General features: G+C 38.0%; 1 protein-coding gene across 1 annotated transcript in view; it reads left to right on the top strand.

The window, feature by feature from the left end:
• The window catches only part of b4galt5 (UDP-Gal:betaGlcNAc beta 1,4- galactosyltransferase, polypeptide 5), a 122,423-nt gene extending 105,697 nt beyond the window's left edge, over positions 1-16,726 (top strand). The window contains exons 7-9 of the mRNA XM_039735027.1: positions 1,555-1,677; positions 1,904-2,005; positions 12,637-16,726. Coding sequence (XP_039590961.1) covers positions 1,555-1,677; positions 1,904-2,005; positions 12,637-12,784 — 373 coding nt within the window. The 3' untranslated portion in view covers positions 12,785-16,726. The remainder of the gene's footprint in view (positions 1-1,554; positions 1,678-1,903; positions 2,006-12,636) is intronic.
• Positions 16,727-17,916: the final 1,190 nt, after the last annotated feature.

Below are 17,916 nucleotides of genomic sequence, written 5' to 3'. Positions count from 1 at the left end.
AGCTCAAGTTTTTTGCTGGCACAAATCATTTTTGGAAGGCAGAAAACACGTTGAAGATGAACACTGTTCAGGGAGGACTTCAACTTCGAAAACCAATGAAAACATCGAACGTGTGAACACTCTTGTGAGATCAGACTGTCGTTTAACATTAAGAATGTTGAGTGAACAATTAAATTTGAACAGATTTACCATTCATCAAATTTTGACTGAACATTTGCACATGTGAAAGGTCTGTGCCAAAATGGTGCCGAAAAACTGCCCTCTCCATAACAGGATTTTTGACCTCAAAAGGCATTCCTGTGGTTCCCCAGCCCCCTTATTCACCTGACCTCAGTCCGTGTGACTTTTTCCTTTTTCCTAAACTGAAAATGTCCTCAAAGGACGCCATTTCGGACTTTAGAAAACATCCAAAAGAGTGTAACGGACATGCTGAAGACCATACCGTTGAAGACTTCCAGCGCTGCTACCAACAGTGGGAACAACGTCTCCATCGGTGTGTAGCTGCCCAAGGGAACTACTTTGAAGGGGATAACATTGATGTTTGAAAAAAATAGAAACTTTGGTAAATAAAAAATCAGTCTCATTACTTTTCTGCCACACCTCGTACTCCTGCTGGGCTCTGATCTGAAGTCAGCCCTCTCAACTGCAGTTTATGTGATTTCTATCACTTAAAGGATTACTTATAGTTCTATAATAAGATGGTGCAACTTAATTACATCTTATCATTGTAATTAAAAATGATAGCACAACGTGTTTTAAATTTTATTCTACAGGGTTCTCTTAATTTTTTCGACTCATTCATTTTTAGTATTATGTCAGTTCCAGTTGTCTGTTGTGCACTATATAGGCACACGTAAAATAAATATTTATTTTTCTTCACCTGTGGGACACATCTTCCCCGTAATCCCCACAGGCCCAACACAGTCCCAAGCACAAATACCAAGTAAACACCAAGCAAAGCACTATTTTTCTTCCTCCACCACTCCTCCCAGGCAACCTCGTCCTCCTCCTCCTGATTCTGGCTCCTTGAGTGGTGGTTGCTGTGCCCTTTTATAGTCCACCCGGAAGCTCCAGGTGGTTGATCGCCGAGTTCCAGCGGCACTTCCAGGTGTGGCGAATACGATGCCCATACGAGCTCAGGAGTCCCAGCTGCAGCAGCCCCTGGTGGTGCCTGTGGGACCCAACGGGGCTGCACCCAATTCCCATGGAGCCCTGCGGGAAACCGAGGCACCGCTTCAACCCAGGGGGGTGGTCATCTATTCAGGTGGAGGTATTGCACCATCCAGGGCTGCTCCCCCTAAATATAGAGTGCAGGGGTGTACCACACTGTAAATTGGCCACTTATACTGTGACTGAGTATGGAAGTGTGAGTCCGCCCTGTGAGGGAATGAGGCTTTGCCAGTGCCGGCTTATGCCTAGCATTCAAAGTTCTGCTTGTCAAGTACAGTTTACATTTCTTTCTTTATCCCTCAGGCATCATTTCTAAATACATAATGTCTACACCTGTTATTTTGTTTATTTTAGCTCTCTCTCACTTCTTCTTTGTGTTTTTAGGCTGCCATACACAGAGTTCTTTGGTGGTGTCAGTGGCCTTACAGCGGATCAGTTCCAGAAAATCAATGGCTTCCCTAATGCATTCTGGGGCTGGGGTGGAGAAGACGATGATCTCTGGAACAGGTAAATCATGCATTTTTCTCTTGTTCAGGAACAGTGATCGATTTGAGTTAAGTGAGTTATAGGAGACCCAAGGTAGTATATTTTATAAATAAATATTGTTTGATGAAGTTTCAACATGAAAGCTAGTGATGTGTTCACTCAATTCCTGTAACCATTTTATTCACTATTAAATAAATCAACAGAAACATATTATGCACTGAAGTACTGTTGTGTATCATCTATGCAGAGTGCAGTATGGTGGATACACTGTGAGTCGACCAGAAGGTGACATAGGAAAATATAAATCCATCCCTCATCACCATCGAGGTGAAGTACAATTTCTTGGAAGGTGAGTAAAATTGTACATCTTACATTGATTAAGCCAAAAAAAAAAAGCTACATTTTTTTATTTATTTCATTATTCAGTATTTTTTCTTCCTATTAAGCTCCTAGTTTTAAACCTGTTTCAGGAAAGTCTTTTTTTCTATTTTTGCCGTTTCCCCCGAAGCTCAGGCGGAACAGGATGACACTTTCAGGTTTTACTCGAGTTACTGTAAAACATATTTCCCTTACCTAAAAGACCTCTTCCTCATTCCTCTTTTTATACAGCCTTCATTTTTAACTGACTTTTCACATTTTAAAACATGCTTATTGGGTATTGGGGGTGCTTTCTTATTCTGCTAGCAATCCCTGGATGGGATGCCTGTCATTCATGGGGCACACTCACTTATATACCCACATTTAACTAAAATTTACTATGCCAATTTAGAGTCACAAGTCATATCTTTTGCGAGTGAGAGAATACCGGATTGCTTTACTCGTGTAATAATGAAGGTAAATTACATTTTTATAGCAGTGTTCTCTGCTACTCAAAGCACTTTACTTAGACAAAGAGGAACCACATCAACAACTACCAATGTGCAGCAGCCACCTGGTATGGTAGAAATTTAACATGTTATTAAAGAAATTAACGTCCCCTTACAGGACAAATCAGTTACCAGGTAGGAGAAAAGCTGTTCATTGTATCTTTTATTTACTCCTCTGAAAAATCTCTTAGAGGAAGCATTCTTCAAAAGCAGTCTGTTACAGCTTGGCCAGAACGGTCAGAGAAACAAAGACTAGAAGTTCATTTTATAAACTACTGAATTTTTCATGCAGCGTCTATCAATGCATACATTTTACTCTGGTTGGTTCATTGGTTTACACCCAAATGATTTATATACAATAAAAGTCTAATATTTTGGTTTTTCTTATATCTTTGAGTTGCGCCACCACCCTTGAAATTTCTGTGCATATAACAACTGTCCATTCTTGTTTATAGGACATCTGCTGATTTCTTAGTCGTCTTTTAGTCATCCTTCAGTACATTTTGTATATTACATCACATTTTCTTCTGGTGCATTCTTTATTTACTTGACCATCTCAGTATTTTTCTTAAACCAATCCTTATATTTCAGTGTACATTTTGTTTTTCACTTGACCTTTATCTGTTTTTCCGACATTAATAAACCCCTTATGCTGTTTCTTTAAGATGAATGCTGTGTTACCCTCAAATTATTCTTCCACACTAGATGACGCGACAGCAGCCACATTGTGGCAGTACACTCATCACACATAGCCAGGATGGATGAAGCTATATTGGACACTTTAGCAAGGACAATCAGGATTAACCCTACTCTTTTTGAAAGATGTCCAGGGATGTTTCAGGATCATTATGGAGAGTCAGGACCTTGGTTTTATGTCTCATCCAAACGTCGCACTCTATTTACAGAACAGTTTTCCCATCACTGCACTGGGGCATTGGGATCCATACAGAGACAGCATTGTGAACACTCCATGCTGCCTTCACCAACACCTCTTCCAACAGCACCCAAGCTGTTCCTAGATGGTCTCCCATCCAAGTACTGACCAAACCTGATCATGCTTTAACTTCAGGTGGATAACCTGTTCTGAACTGGCAAGTGGTAACAAAGCCTGTATTTGAATCCTGAATTTATATTTAATATAAACTTATGGGCAACATGCAGGCACAGTGGGTCAGGGCCGGCATGTTAAATAAAGCCACCTGAGGCATAGCAAACCCCACATCAGCACCCCCATATATCAGTACTACGCGTAAGTAAATAAACTTAATTTACATACAATAAGCATGGCCACACAGGGTTCACAATAACAACAACAACAACAACATTTATTTATATAGCATATTTTCATACAAATAACACAGCTCAAAGTGCTTTACACGATGAAGAAAGAGAAAAAAGACAAAATAAATAAGAATTAAAATAAGGGAACACTAATTAACATAGAGTAAAAGTAAGGTCCGATGGCCAGGGAGGACAGAAAAAACAAAAAAAACTCCAGACGGCTGGAGAAAAAAAATCTGCAGGGGTTCCAGGCCACGAGACCACCCAGCCCCCTCTAGGCATTCTACCTAACATAAATGACCTCAATCAGTCCTCATTGTATTCAGGACTCTCATGGAAGGACTTGATGATGACGGCCATGTGGACTTCTGGCCTTTAATCCATCAATGTATGGTGGATGTACAGCATGGTGCTTTGATCAGGTGGTGGTGGCGCAGGTCGCCACCCCAGAAAACCGGAAAAAGAACAGAAGAGAAAGTAGGGGCTAGTATGGATTTTGGAGCCACCATGAATAATCATGATAATTAATTGAATATACAGAGCATCAGGATTAAACTAAGATGAAGCTATGAGAAAGCCATGTTAAAGTAATGTGTTTTCAGCAGTTTTTTAAAGTGCTCCACTGTGTTAGTCTGGTGAATTCCTATTGGCAAGCTATTCCAGATTTTAGGTGCATACTACAATATAGTACATCATTGCAATAATGGGAAAATAATAAATATGTATGGACAAATTGTGAAACAACAACAACATTTATTTTATTTTTTATATAGCACATTTTCATACAAACAGTAGCTCAAAGTGCTTTACATTTTAAAGAATAGAAAAATGAAAAACACAATTATAAAACAAAATAAATCAACATTAACATCGAATAAGAGTAAGGTTCAATGGCCAGGGGGGACAGAAAAAACAAAAAAACTTCAGACGGCTGGAGAAAAAATAAAATCTGTAGGGATTCCAGACCATGAGACCGCCCAGTCCCCTCTGGGCATTCTACCTAACATAAATGAAACAGTCCTCTTTGGATTTAGGATTCTCACAGAAGGGCTTGATGATGATGATGATGGTCACGTAGACTTCTGCCTTTTAATCCATCCATCATTGTTTGAGCATCATGAAGCTTTGAGTAGGTGGTGGTGGCGCAGACCACCACAAAGAAACCGGAAAAAGAAACAGAAAAGAGAGTAGGGGTCAAATAAAGGATTGCCTTCAATCAATAAAACACACAGTAAACATCAAAAACAATAGAAATGTACAAATTCCTCCTGGTTTCTTTTTGACTTAGATATATATTTTTATATTGTTTGTGATGGTAAAATTGAAAGCTAAATGAAACTCAACTGTTTAACTAATCCGACATGCTTCTCTAAATTCCCTGGAAATTTCAAATCTCTGCCCCACTAGTTAATTTAAAGGTACCTGCCATTTCTAACTAAATGCACACATTGCTAACTCAGGAGACATTTAAGAGCAACTAACACCTGAATAACATTCCATTCAACATATCCACAATATATTATGTGAATAATCATGGAAATGAACACCATTATCAGTTACTGACATGAAGCTTTGAAATGCGCTTACACCATTTTGATACTGGGATGCTCACAGTGTGGCAAAGCATTGTGCATTGCAATTCAGCAATATTTGAAACTTTTAAATTGAAATTTCATTTCTTACATTTTTTAAAGGCAGTATAGAAATTGGGCACTTGATATGTATGAAACTCTTATGGTTTGTACATGTGTTACTAATATACTGGATTTTGTTAAAATAAATGCTCTTGTGTGAAAATGCCAGTGTGACCTAAGTGCTGCTTGTGACGATCGCCTTGTCACCTCACCCTACGCACTGTCTTGGTGTCTTTTCCTACAGAACTCCAGTTTTCTCCCCCCCATGTGTTAATTAGGTTTATTTCCACAATAATTTGTGGATTTTTTCGACAATTCCAAAGTGTCTCCCTGTGAGAGTAAACAGGTTAATAAGAAAAGTTGTATTATTATTTTTTTTTTTTGGGCTATTTGTTCACTCAGGTGCCCTTTATGTAATAGTAGATTTGTACTGAAGACTTCAAAACATGCACTGTCAAAATTAAATAGAAAGTAAAAAGACAATGTGCCTGTTTGTTTGTTCCTGTATTAAATTTCAAAATGTCCATGTGTCTGACATTGTAATTTTTTTTTACAAAGTTTTAAATACGTATAAAATCTAGAAACATTAGATTTTTAATGCAAATTTCAGTAGATTAATCTTTTTGTGGATAATTGAATAAAATTCAAAAATTCCTTTTCTCTGTGAATCTTCAGGAATGAAACTTCCTATATTGTATCTGCTGTGTGCCTTTTAGTCTGTCCTTCTAAACATTACAGACTCCCAGTGAGGATTTTATTACTATGCTGCTGTTTCCAATGAATACTACAGAGGCGAGTGCACCTAAAGGAGTTCCTCTATACACAGTAAAGAGCACCACCCTGTTTTTAGCGGCAGCAAACGTAGTCGAGTGAAGTAAGCTGGAAATCCCCATTCATGTTTTATTTAACTTTTTTGATTCTGTTATTTGTGTGTGTGCTGGAAAAAAGATATTCAATTTCAGTTGTGGAGCTATGTATTCCACAACTGAATGATATCTGTTACGCGTTGTTCTGTGAAACACACAGTTCAGCATTTGATGAAAAAGGGAAGTACTGTACTACTGATCTGTGAGCTTTCCACTGAAACTAAGAAACCCCTTCTGTCTGTACACTAGATGTTGTTGATGGCATTGAGAATCGTCTGGGAAGAAATCCACATACACTGATGCAGCAGTTGTCACAACAGACAATGTGTCACAAAGATCATGTCAGTGTGTACTCTGTCATTTGTTTGCTACTTTTTTTGTGCAACATCCATTAGTTTCAGTGCTCATTCATGTGTTTATTTTCAGTACCTACTATTTCAATTTAAGTGCAGTTGGAGCCTATTATGACAGCATCCAATGTACGCAGGATCTGACACTAGACAGGATGCTAATTCCTCACAGGGTTTATTCACCCAGATACACACACACTCTCACTTGTTCTATCTATCTGTCTGTCTGTCTGTCTGTTTGCGTTGTGACCAGTAAGGGACATTGGCTGCCCTATGGGACTCCACTTCCCGGCATGCCTTGTGGGTGTCCGCACAAGTAGCATCACCCAAGGGCTCTGCCACATAGCATAGGAGTATGTAGCCCTGCCAGGTTGTCTCACCTTGTCTTTCCATCCTACTCGTCTCCCAGCATCTTTGGTCCATCCCTGCTGGGAAGCCATTGTGTACACCTGCATTTTCACATCCTTTATCAGTCTTCTAAGAAAGTCAGGGAATATCTTGCCCGTTTTTTGTGCTCACTAAACACCATGTCAAATACTCACCTAAATTGTGAATCTGTGGAATATGGGAGGAAACTGGAGAGCTTGAGGAGAAACTCATTTGGAGAATGTGTAAACTCCATTAGGACAGTTTCCAGGCCAGGATTTGGACTTGGGTCCTAAGTGGCCTCAATATATTAAATAACATTTTAAAACTTAATGCTGAAGTACTAGGCAAAAAAGAAGCCCATGTCTATTATCAAACCCACATAATCAAGTTCAGAGGCATGGTATTGTGATTTTTATTTGGTGAGATTGAAGTGGCTGAGATGCTAGTCATGTTTTTAGAATGAGACATGAGAATAGTCCCATGTAGCCAAGTTTGATATACTAAAAATGATTTGCAAAAACACCAAGACATTATCCAAAATCAGAAACTAGACCAAAAGTAGGCTAAGCGAAGTCTTTCTCTAACAATCTGATTACTTGTTTTGGTTTTTTGAATCTTCCCTTCTTATGTAAAGGGCTAGACATATCCTTTGTGCATAGCCATCTGTCATTTCTTGGCTGCCGTAATGCGCCAGGTCACGTGGGACATGAATCACATAACTAGCAACTAAGTTACATTACTCGTTACGCAAAAAATCAGGAGTGGTCTTCCCTAGACTTTCTTGTATACTCAGATATGGGAATGAATATTTGAGCAGTAAACCGCAAGGCAATGATTATATTTTTATATTATGTACATTAAATAACCATCAACAACAAATCAAATTAATAATATATTGAACAATTATTATAAAAGTAAAGTTGAATAAATCTGACTTTGCAGCTGCATTATAAAAGGTAAAGTACTACTTCTACTTAACGGAAGTAGCCCAAAAGTTGGTAGAAATCTGCGTTTTGTTCCTAATAATTGTATGCAAAATTTTGTTGACCTAAGTGAAAGCATACTCAAGTTATCGTGTTTACATCCACACAGACGCAAAAACATAATTCCAAAAATGATATTTTCGGACTCAGGGAAGTCTAAAACGTTGAAATTCTTCAAAATCTCAAAATTTAATTTTTGGACAATTACAATACTTTCAATTACAATACTTTCCCCATACTTTGTATACGAGAAAGTTAAAAACAGTAACTAAAAATGTTAGTTTCTTATTATAAAATACCAGTAACAGCAGACTGCACGATAACGTGCAGTGAATACACTTGACTTGAGTTTTCATATTCTTTCTCTGTATGTTTAGCATTTGTTTGCTCAGAGGTTGATGCACTTGTTGAGCAGCTTTAAACTGATTAAGTCAATGTTTGTGTTGCAATTACTTAGTAAATTTTGCTTAATTATTCACTTAAGCTGGCACTTAAGTCTTCAATCTGCCTCAAAAAATGATATGAAGAGGTAAGGATGAGAACGGCGCCACTGTCGAGAGTTGATTCTACAATAAAATAAAATAAAAAGAGGAATATCTTTGGAGGTCAATCATCACCCCGAAAACGGACAGTAGACGTGACGTAGTATATGTGTACCACATTTCAGGTCAAACGGTTTGCGAGCTACAGGTGATTTAAAATTCTGGACAGACAAATGAACAGCCACGGTAACGTGTTATATAAGAAGATAACACAGTACAAACAGTGTTACTTTTTGTACTTTCTTCTTTTGTATGAAACCCTGGACATTTCACTGGCCAGCATTTGTTAATAAATCATAAACCCATGAACCTTAATAAAACTGACCAGAAACAGAGCCAAATTGGATTATTTTGTCGTGTTTTATAAATACTGCAGCCCCCCTGGGTTCGGACCTGAAAGGGATATGTTGTTCAGGTGGCTGAGGCCTGTCTGAGGGGATAGGAGAACCCAGCTATAAAAAGCAGCCCTCTGAACAGTAAAGGGAAGGCGCAGACACAGCAGGTAGAGAGCACTTCGGTCAAGTCACCCGGCTGCTAAAGCCCATTGACTACTTGCCTTACACCCAATGCTACTGCAGTGTTCACTGGCTTCCTGTGACCCTAAACTGGGCAGATTAAATTTACACCTCAGCAAATATATGATTAACTTTTGTTCATTTCCTTTAATTATCCTCTTCCTCATTTGCTGCCACCAGACAGCTAGAGTAACAGTAGCCGGCAAAGTTTTTGCAATAAAGGACCACAATTCTGCAAAATAATGCAGTATTTTTTGAGTGGCTGGAATAATCTTCCATAGTAATGCATATCTGTTGTTTTTAAGTAACACAGGTAATTTTACTTCAAGATCATAAGCATTGCATTATGTTACGTGTTATTTGAAAAGTAATCTGACAACACAATGCAAGTTACTTTTAACACTTTACCCTCAACTCTGCTAGCAGCTGTGCAGCATTTTAACAACTCGATGCACAAAATGGGGGCACTCATGAAAACAATCATATAAAAGTGGCAGCCCCTTAAAAAACACAACTACAAAATTGTAATACGAGAACATCACCAAAGTAATGTTTAAATAAATCCACTACAAATATAACAAATAATTTTGCACAGAATATTATTTCAGTGAACATATAAGTGAATCTAATAAATTCCATATCACAAGGAGACTTAAACTTACCCCTACAACAGTGGACCTAAGGCAAGAAGCAACCCTGGAAGGGGCTCACATTTGCAATGGGTCAGATCGACACAGGGAGAAAGTACAGACTAAACACTGACAGTCACTTGGCTGGGATTTATTCATTTGCTTATGTTTTCATTTTTTTTTTGTATGTATTTTTATTGATTTTAATTTGAAGCAAATAACATTCCATATAACAATCAAGTCAAAGTTAACAAACCAAAATTCAACCCCCACACCAGAGCAGGAGAGGAAAGCCAACAACCAGATCAAGTCTATAAAAGCAGCAAAGAAGGAAGTATGTCTTTTTCCCCAATATACAGTAGAAGCTTATTCTAAAATGTTATTGATTAGATCCTGCCATATTTTAAAAATGTTTTGAACAGATCATCTGAGTATTTGATTTTTTTCTAGTTCTAGTTTCAAATAGTATAGAACATCATTTGTTTTTAAAGTGGAAACATTGTACAAAATATACTGTAGGCCAAGCCTGCCTGGTATCAGGGATCCCCAATACACTGAGACATGACAAAGACAATTGCTCGTCAAATTTAGCAATAGTCAAACAATTTGGTTGATTAAAAAAGTTAATTTATTTTATTAAAACTTATTAGTGATTTTTCAAATAATTCTCATTTTTAATGAAATGAAGTGCATATTAATCAGGCATATTATTATACTTCAGGCATATATATTTTCTACAAAATCGCGCAAGGAACGCCTCAGTGGGGTTTAACAGGCCCAGTATTTTGACAGCTCCTCAGCCTTGACTCCCTAAGAAGTCAAGAAAAAACTAATTCTCAGGGAAAATAATGTAAGAAATCTTGGAAAAAGCAATTCAGAGGGAGGCCCCCTTTCAGGTAGGTTGGATGTGCAAAAGATTTTAAAAAATGGGGTGAATTCAACACACAAATCAGAACACAAGTAATCCACTTGACAGAGCCAGATGGCCAATCTATTACTGCTACTTCACAAGTACAATACAATAGTACAAACTACAAGGCAAAATGCAAGAATAAATTACAACACTCACTAAATGCAGAACTGTCTCATATGAGGATATAGATTTGTTCAAATTCATCAAAAATGTAGAAACTAATCAACAGAAATTAAAAAAAAAAACATCTGTCCATCAACTACTTGTAGGACCACAGTCAGACGGATTAAAAGGAGTTAGACAAGCCAGATGCAGTCCTGGAAAACTCGTCCAACAAGACGCCTGTCCACTACTGGCTATTCCACAGCTGAGTTAGGCCAATCTGATGAAAGGGCACTTCTACCCTGTGATTCCAGTGCTTCCTTATCAGAAATTACTTTTTCATAGGCTTGTCAAAGAATGCATCAATTATGAATTGTGAAATAAGTTAGACTATCTTAACTTTCACCCCAAATAGATGGAAATATTAGCCTGATCAATTTGCAGTGATTATTGGTTAGTTTTATTGGTTCTACAGTAGTATATAGGCTAATGTAGGTTTTAATGTTGGCTATAGTAGACCCCATACAATTATTAAGCAACAACAAACCATGTCTGCTTTGGAGGAAGGATAAGTGAGGCATAAAAAATGGAGCGACTCCACTCTGTCATCTGCTGTTTAGCTGCTCGGTCATGGGTAGCACCTGCACCATGCTGCTTCAGGCCAGATATCCCTCCATGGGCAACCGAAAAAGCTTTTAAGGCAGCTTATTCATCGGCAGGGACATCACTATGTGTACCATCTTGTTCTGGATGTTCCACTATACTGCACCATGTTACTTTTTGTTTTGCCCTCAAAATGTGAACACCGCATAATGGTAGGAGAATGATGCTGATTTCAGCAATCTCACTCAGCATGCAGTGCTTACCATCTACACCGTTAACATGAAACAAAAATGTAAGTTATTCATTCCGCTTGTATAACTAGTTTGATTTTAATTGTTCTTATGTACTGTATATATGACATGATATGTACAAAAATATGGATCAAATTGTTTCCCTTACCTATTTAATATGGTACACTGCATTTTATGTTCAAATATTGGCCGATCCCACATTACATGAGACAAGTGGCAACACTACTGGTGTGTGTGAATGAAGACCATATTCAACAAACTACACTGGAAACGATCAAGTGCTACTAATAGTCCTGGATTCTCTTCCTGCTGTTTCATTAGGTGTGAAGCACAGTCATTGACTGGATGAAAGTAATACATTTAGGGGTTGCGTTAAAAATGTAGTCACAGAAGTTTTTAAGGCATTAATTGTACATGTTACCATTAATTTACGTATAGTTTCTTTCGATGTAAACGCACCTTTTATTTATAGTTTCTTTCGATGTGAACGCACCTTTTATTTATTGTTTCTTTCGATGTGAACGCACCTTGCTTGGTATTATTAGGAATTAAAAGGTTCTCTTCTTGTTACTGTCTTTTTCGTCCAGTCCCTAGGCTACTAGATTTACCGCCTGTATAAGCCTAAGAGTAGTCACAGACCACTTTGTGGTCATAATCGTCTCGAATGGTGGAAATGTTCAAAGTGGCATGCGCTAGTCTTTGTTGAGGAATACCTTTGCTTTAATTCAGAAACAACTTTATGATATTACAATTTTTTCTTGCCAGGCCTCTTGTAATATTATTATTTAGTATTTTTGGGTGATACCTGCACATAATCAATGCAGCTCATAAGGTGAGGATACACTGCAATATTCAGAAACATTTACACTTGTGGTCCAGGTAGTTTAAGTGACATATTCAGGGCCACACATTGCTTTTGTACTGAATGGCATTTTGCTAACTCTCGAGGGTGTTTATTGATGTTGCCATTTATCTTTTTCAGAAAAAGGGCATATTTGTTTACTGTGGTTTGTGAACTAACCAGTGTGCAATGATGTTTGATTTAATGCATATCTTCCACTTTTTCTTTGTTTTAGGTACAATCTCCTGCGGCATTCCAAGGAGAGACAGAATGTAGATGGCCTCAACAACTTGAAGTACACACCCCAGGTGACGCGGAAAGCTCTGTACACCAATATCACGGTCAATCTGGTGCCAGATTTGGCTCCTGTCAGCGACTACTGAACTAGTCATACTGTGACAACAAGGACGGAAGGAGAAATGCCATGGACCTAACCTAGTTTATCACATGCTGACGAGCACACCTATGTTAAACAGCATGCATGCGCACGTGTATATACACAATAAATTTCAATGCACACCTCACATTTAAAAGCAGTATTCACCAAACAGACAAGAGAGTGCGCACAAGCCAGCAGACGGCAGGCACTGTCCTTCTCTTTTTATACTTCCTCACGTGGAGCTATCATTTCAAATTAGACACAGGTACACAACACGCACACACCAGCAGAATCAAAGTGTAGCTTTCTTTACACAGAATTGTTTTTTCCATGTTTACCAGCAGAATCCATAATCTGCTGTCTCCACAAAGGGCAGCATTTCTCTAATCACACCAGCAGATACACAAAGAGCAACAGTTTAAATTGAACATGCCCACCCTAGCCAATCCTGATAGGACCATGACTTGAGATCAGATCAGACGATCATGCATGAACCAGGGCGGCACCCTGAAATAAATCAGAAGTCCACATTCTGTTCTTGTTTCACTGAGTAGCTGTCCCAAGCCTGACATGCATGCACACTCTTTTCTTAACTTGCTCATCAGAATACAAGATGGGCTTTAGAACTGCCTCAAAGGCAAGAAGCAGCATGTTTTGCAGAGATACATATCAGCAGCCATTGCAGTTGCAAACATCATCCTAAACTGCCAGCTTTTTGTTCATTCCATCGTTTTTGTGCAGCTGGGCCAAATGTTGGCACATTTTGAGTGTCCAGTCATTTCCTGGCAACGGTGCAAACATCATTCAAAAGGATGACTTTGAAGACCATCTTCTTACTTTGGATACCGTTACAGGATATTAAAGTCACACGTGGTCAGGATCTGAAGTATCGGCAGCAATGCTAAAGACATAAGAGCTCCTACTGTTTCAATTTGGAGTTTGAACACGGAGCACAAGCACTGTTAATGCTCTCCCTCTAAGAGCAGTAGCATATTGTGGAAACAAGCTAAAATGTCTTAAATCGATCGCTATCAAACACTTAAGCGAATAAAGACATTAACTATCTCCTACCTCCCAAGGTCAAAGGGAGGGCCAGGATTCCTTGCGGAACTTCCCTCTGATTATGTCTTTACTCTCCCTTTAAAATCTTCTACTGAAAAAGCTGCTACGTGTTTCCTTGGGAAATCGACATACAAGTCTGAAAATATATGGTGACCCCAGAAGTCAATTCACCATGTATAGGTGTATGATGATACCTTGGCAAGGCTTGCCATTTTGTGATTGCACATCTTTTAATGAGGACTTCAGCTTTATTGTTTGCAAAGATTTTGACATTTTGGTGTGAGTGTGCAAAATATGGGGGGACGAGTAGCATCAACACTGGTAAAATATGGAATAACAAACTGGAATCTTGGTGATAAAATGCAAGTTAACACTGGAATAACTTCTCCGAGGAAGTTAAAATGCATAGAGGGATTCATGTGCCTCAGAAAACGGGCAATAAGTCGTCATGGTGTAGCCATATTTTAATGTTTTAAAGTGAATGAGCTTAAAGAGTCATATTTGCTTTATTTAAAAAACTAAACCGCCAGACGGTAAATACCTTCATAGCTCCATATGAACACTCCATCCACTAAGGCAGGGATTGTTCAAAAATGACGCAGACAAGTTTCTAATTTATATGATGTGCATTTCTGTCAGACTGATGGACTGTTTTCAACTGCAGTATTCTCTGTGTATGTGTTTTTGTCTCATTTATGGCAGCTTTAAGCAAAGAAACAGATAACTGGATTTCTTACATGGTATTATTAGAAAGCCGCTTTAAAATAAAACATTCATGTCGTATTCTAAGCATCTGAACACCACCAGTTTCCAAAAACTACAGTTATGACTTTTTCCATTTAAAACAAGTGATAAATTCACAATATGAACAATTTTTTATCAATTCACTATATGTTAAATCATAGTTACAATCAACTCTGATAATTTTCCATCTGAATGAATTCCAGGTCTCAGCTTTGCAAGGTGCAAGGATGCAGGTGCTTTGGTGATTTTGTATTTTATTCTTTGTAACTTAACTCCTTTAGAAACATTTGGATAATTCATTCCTCCCTCACTTGTATTGGGCAAACCTGTTTTTAAGAACGTAAAGCAGGGCCCTGTAGATGATCCATCCTCTTTTTCACTTTAATTAGTATGAGATGGACCGTTGCGCATCCAGTAAGAATCTCAAATGCCCAAGCTGTGTCTCCCATTCCTGTCACTTTTGATCGTGCGTATTCTCAATGGAGGAAGGGAGCACATTGGCTGTCAGGGCTTTTCATCTCCAGATGTCTGATGCTGTCTTCATCCTAATAGTACCCTGACCCTGTAATACTGTATCTTTTGGGGTGGGTTGCTGGAAAAGTGTAGCCGTGAGTCTCTTGCACACACAGTCTTCCACACTGAGAGCTGACTGCTATCTTAACATGAATAGGAGACCCGTTTTACTGTTGTAGATTAATACACCCCATTGGTTTCAACTGAGATGGCTTTTATTTCCATACACAGAAAACATACAGATTTTTGTCTTGAAACAAATCATCCTGCACATTTTTAGTACTTGGATTGATGGCAGGATTTAAAAGTGTAATTGCCTACATTTTCACTGTAATGTTAATATTTTTTTCCTTGCCGAAGATGCTTCAGGGGTGGACCATATAAGCCACAAACACAAAAAATGATGCTTTTTTTTTTTTTTTAAATGCGCCGATCTACATTGTTTTTATATGTGTGATGCAATATAGGAAAACCATTTACACACGCACATGTATGTTATAACACGCAATGCAAAATATTTTTTCTAGCAAGGTATGGCAAAAGCATGCTTCCCATCCTGATAACTCTTCTGCTATGAATTTAGAGTATACCTATACTGTATAAGTATATGTACATATTTTATGTGCGTCAATATTGTGTGTACATAAGGTGTACATGTGTGTGTATTTTTGTTTGGAAGAAAGCGAGCATAGTGCACACAAGCCTAATGCGTGTATAAATACATGTGTGTGTCATTTTAGTATGTAAATAGACAAATCTCTGTGTTGGTTTATATACTGCACATACTTGTGTTTGTATGTGAGTAGAGGTACAGAGAATTGCAAGCAGAAAAAAGTACAACACGCTTTATGCTGGTTTTAGTCCTGAAGAAATCAAATTTTAGACTCTGAGCAGCACCTGCTAATGTCCATGGAGAACAACTGCATTTAAAGCCACCAAAGTAACAGTGAGCAGTTTGTGTCCTGCTCGCCTGAGTACATCCTGTCCCAGCAGTCTACTGATTTTTATACACATATAGCCAGAGTGATAATCGCCTGCAGTGATTTATGAGTGATTTTTTTTTTTGTAAGAAAAACATGCCCAGTGTTTAGCTGTTTGCTAATTTCAAGTGTATTTCTGTGTTTGTCTGAACCAATGACCCATCATTATTTGGAAGTCATTCTCACAAAATGTTTCGTCCAAATTGTAGAGTGCCAGTGTTTCTTGTTTTGTTTTGTTTCGACATTATCAAAAATTGCTTCTATTTGCTGTTAACGTCTTCACTGGTTCATTTAAAGTGCGGGTTGCTCTTCTAGGTCCATTATTGGACACCTTCACCAATATTATTATTTTCATATGAGTTTACAGTTTTAAAAAGACCTGCTGTATGCTAATTGTTTGATGTGCAAATGAGGCTGGCCTCTTTTTTTTTTTTAATTTTATTTTGTTGTGATGAAGATTCAATGGCATTCAAAGCATATGTGTGACAAGTGTGTGATTCAATGTGGAATGAGTACATGCAGCCTCCTTTTTGTACTGAGCTCATTTTCATTAAGTCTGGGCCACTTTTGTTCCAATCCATTTGTTCAAATTATTATTATTTTTGATGACGGCACACGAGGGGCCTGAGAAAGAAAAAAAAAAAAAATAAGAGTTTGGTGTGAGCTCGTTGTTAGTGCCAGGCAGGAAACCTTAGCACTGAAACACTCCTTTTAAAATATGAACATTTCTAAAAGTGCCAAGCTAAACACATATGTCGCTAGTTGCTGTGAAGGAATGGCTCATGTTTTGAGTTCCCAGAGCGACTAGCAAGCCTTACATTTTGCTTTTGTTTTTATTTTCAAAGTCTCATGTGTTTTTATTTTTTATATAAATTATATAATAAATTATATATATATACATTTCAGTTTCTTGTGTTAATATGTAATGTGGAAATCAGTTGCTATGTTACACATATATACTGTACATTTGAAATTGATGCCTATTCATGCAACAGTATAACCTGTTCATCCAGCTGTGGTTGACTTTTCACGTTTCTAACCTGGCACTCTGGTTTCTAATTATAGAATAGTGCAATGCCACACTGTGACTAAAACAGCTCAATACCAGTTTGATACACACTTCCCTTCATGTCCTATTCCCCTGCCTTCTGTGACACATCCTTTCCCTCCCTCTTTCGTCATTAGCCAGGATGTCTGAATTTCCTTTGTTAATACTCAGTGCCCCTTTGCAGATATATTGTTGGGCATGCGTCAGCCAGCATTCCTGGTTGGCAAGTTATGGGGCACAATAGTTTCTTACACAAAGGTTGCTACTGTAAGTTAGAAAGCTATTCTTCACGTGCGGCTCCCCTTCTGAGCACATGTGCTTTGTGCTTCATTTTTAAGTCTTGACAAAAATAGTTGGTCATGCTACATTGGTCTCCAAAAAGAAAACAATATAATCTATGTTATTATCTCATGGTTTTTTTTTTGGAATTTATGGACAGCATACCTATTTTTTTAATTTCAAAAACATTTCCAAGTTTTTCTAATTAAAAGTTTTAAGAATATTGCTAATAATTCCGTACACGGGAGTGAGCAGATTTAGCTTGCGGTATGTAAAATGAAAAAAAAAATTTAAATTATATCGAATATGATATTAAGTGTCTGGGAGGATTTTTCTCTGGGCAATCTAGTTTCCTGCAATATCCAGATAGAATGACGACTATGAACTTACCTGGTGTGAGTAGTGATAGACTGATGTCCCAACCTCACTAGTGATGATGCCAGGATGGGCAACCCTGAGACCTTGGATTGAAGATACTCAGAATATAAATGGATTCAGTAATTGAATGCG

This window comes from Polypterus senegalus, chromosome 14, assembly GCF_016835505.1.
Source record: "Polypterus senegalus isolate Bchr_013 chromosome 14, ASM1683550v1, whole genome shotgun sequence".
Taxonomy (NCBI): domain Eukaryota; kingdom Metazoa; phylum Chordata; class Cladistia; order Polypteriformes; family Polypteridae; genus Polypterus; species Polypterus senegalus.
This window is presented reverse-complemented; position numbering and strand designations above follow the sequence as displayed.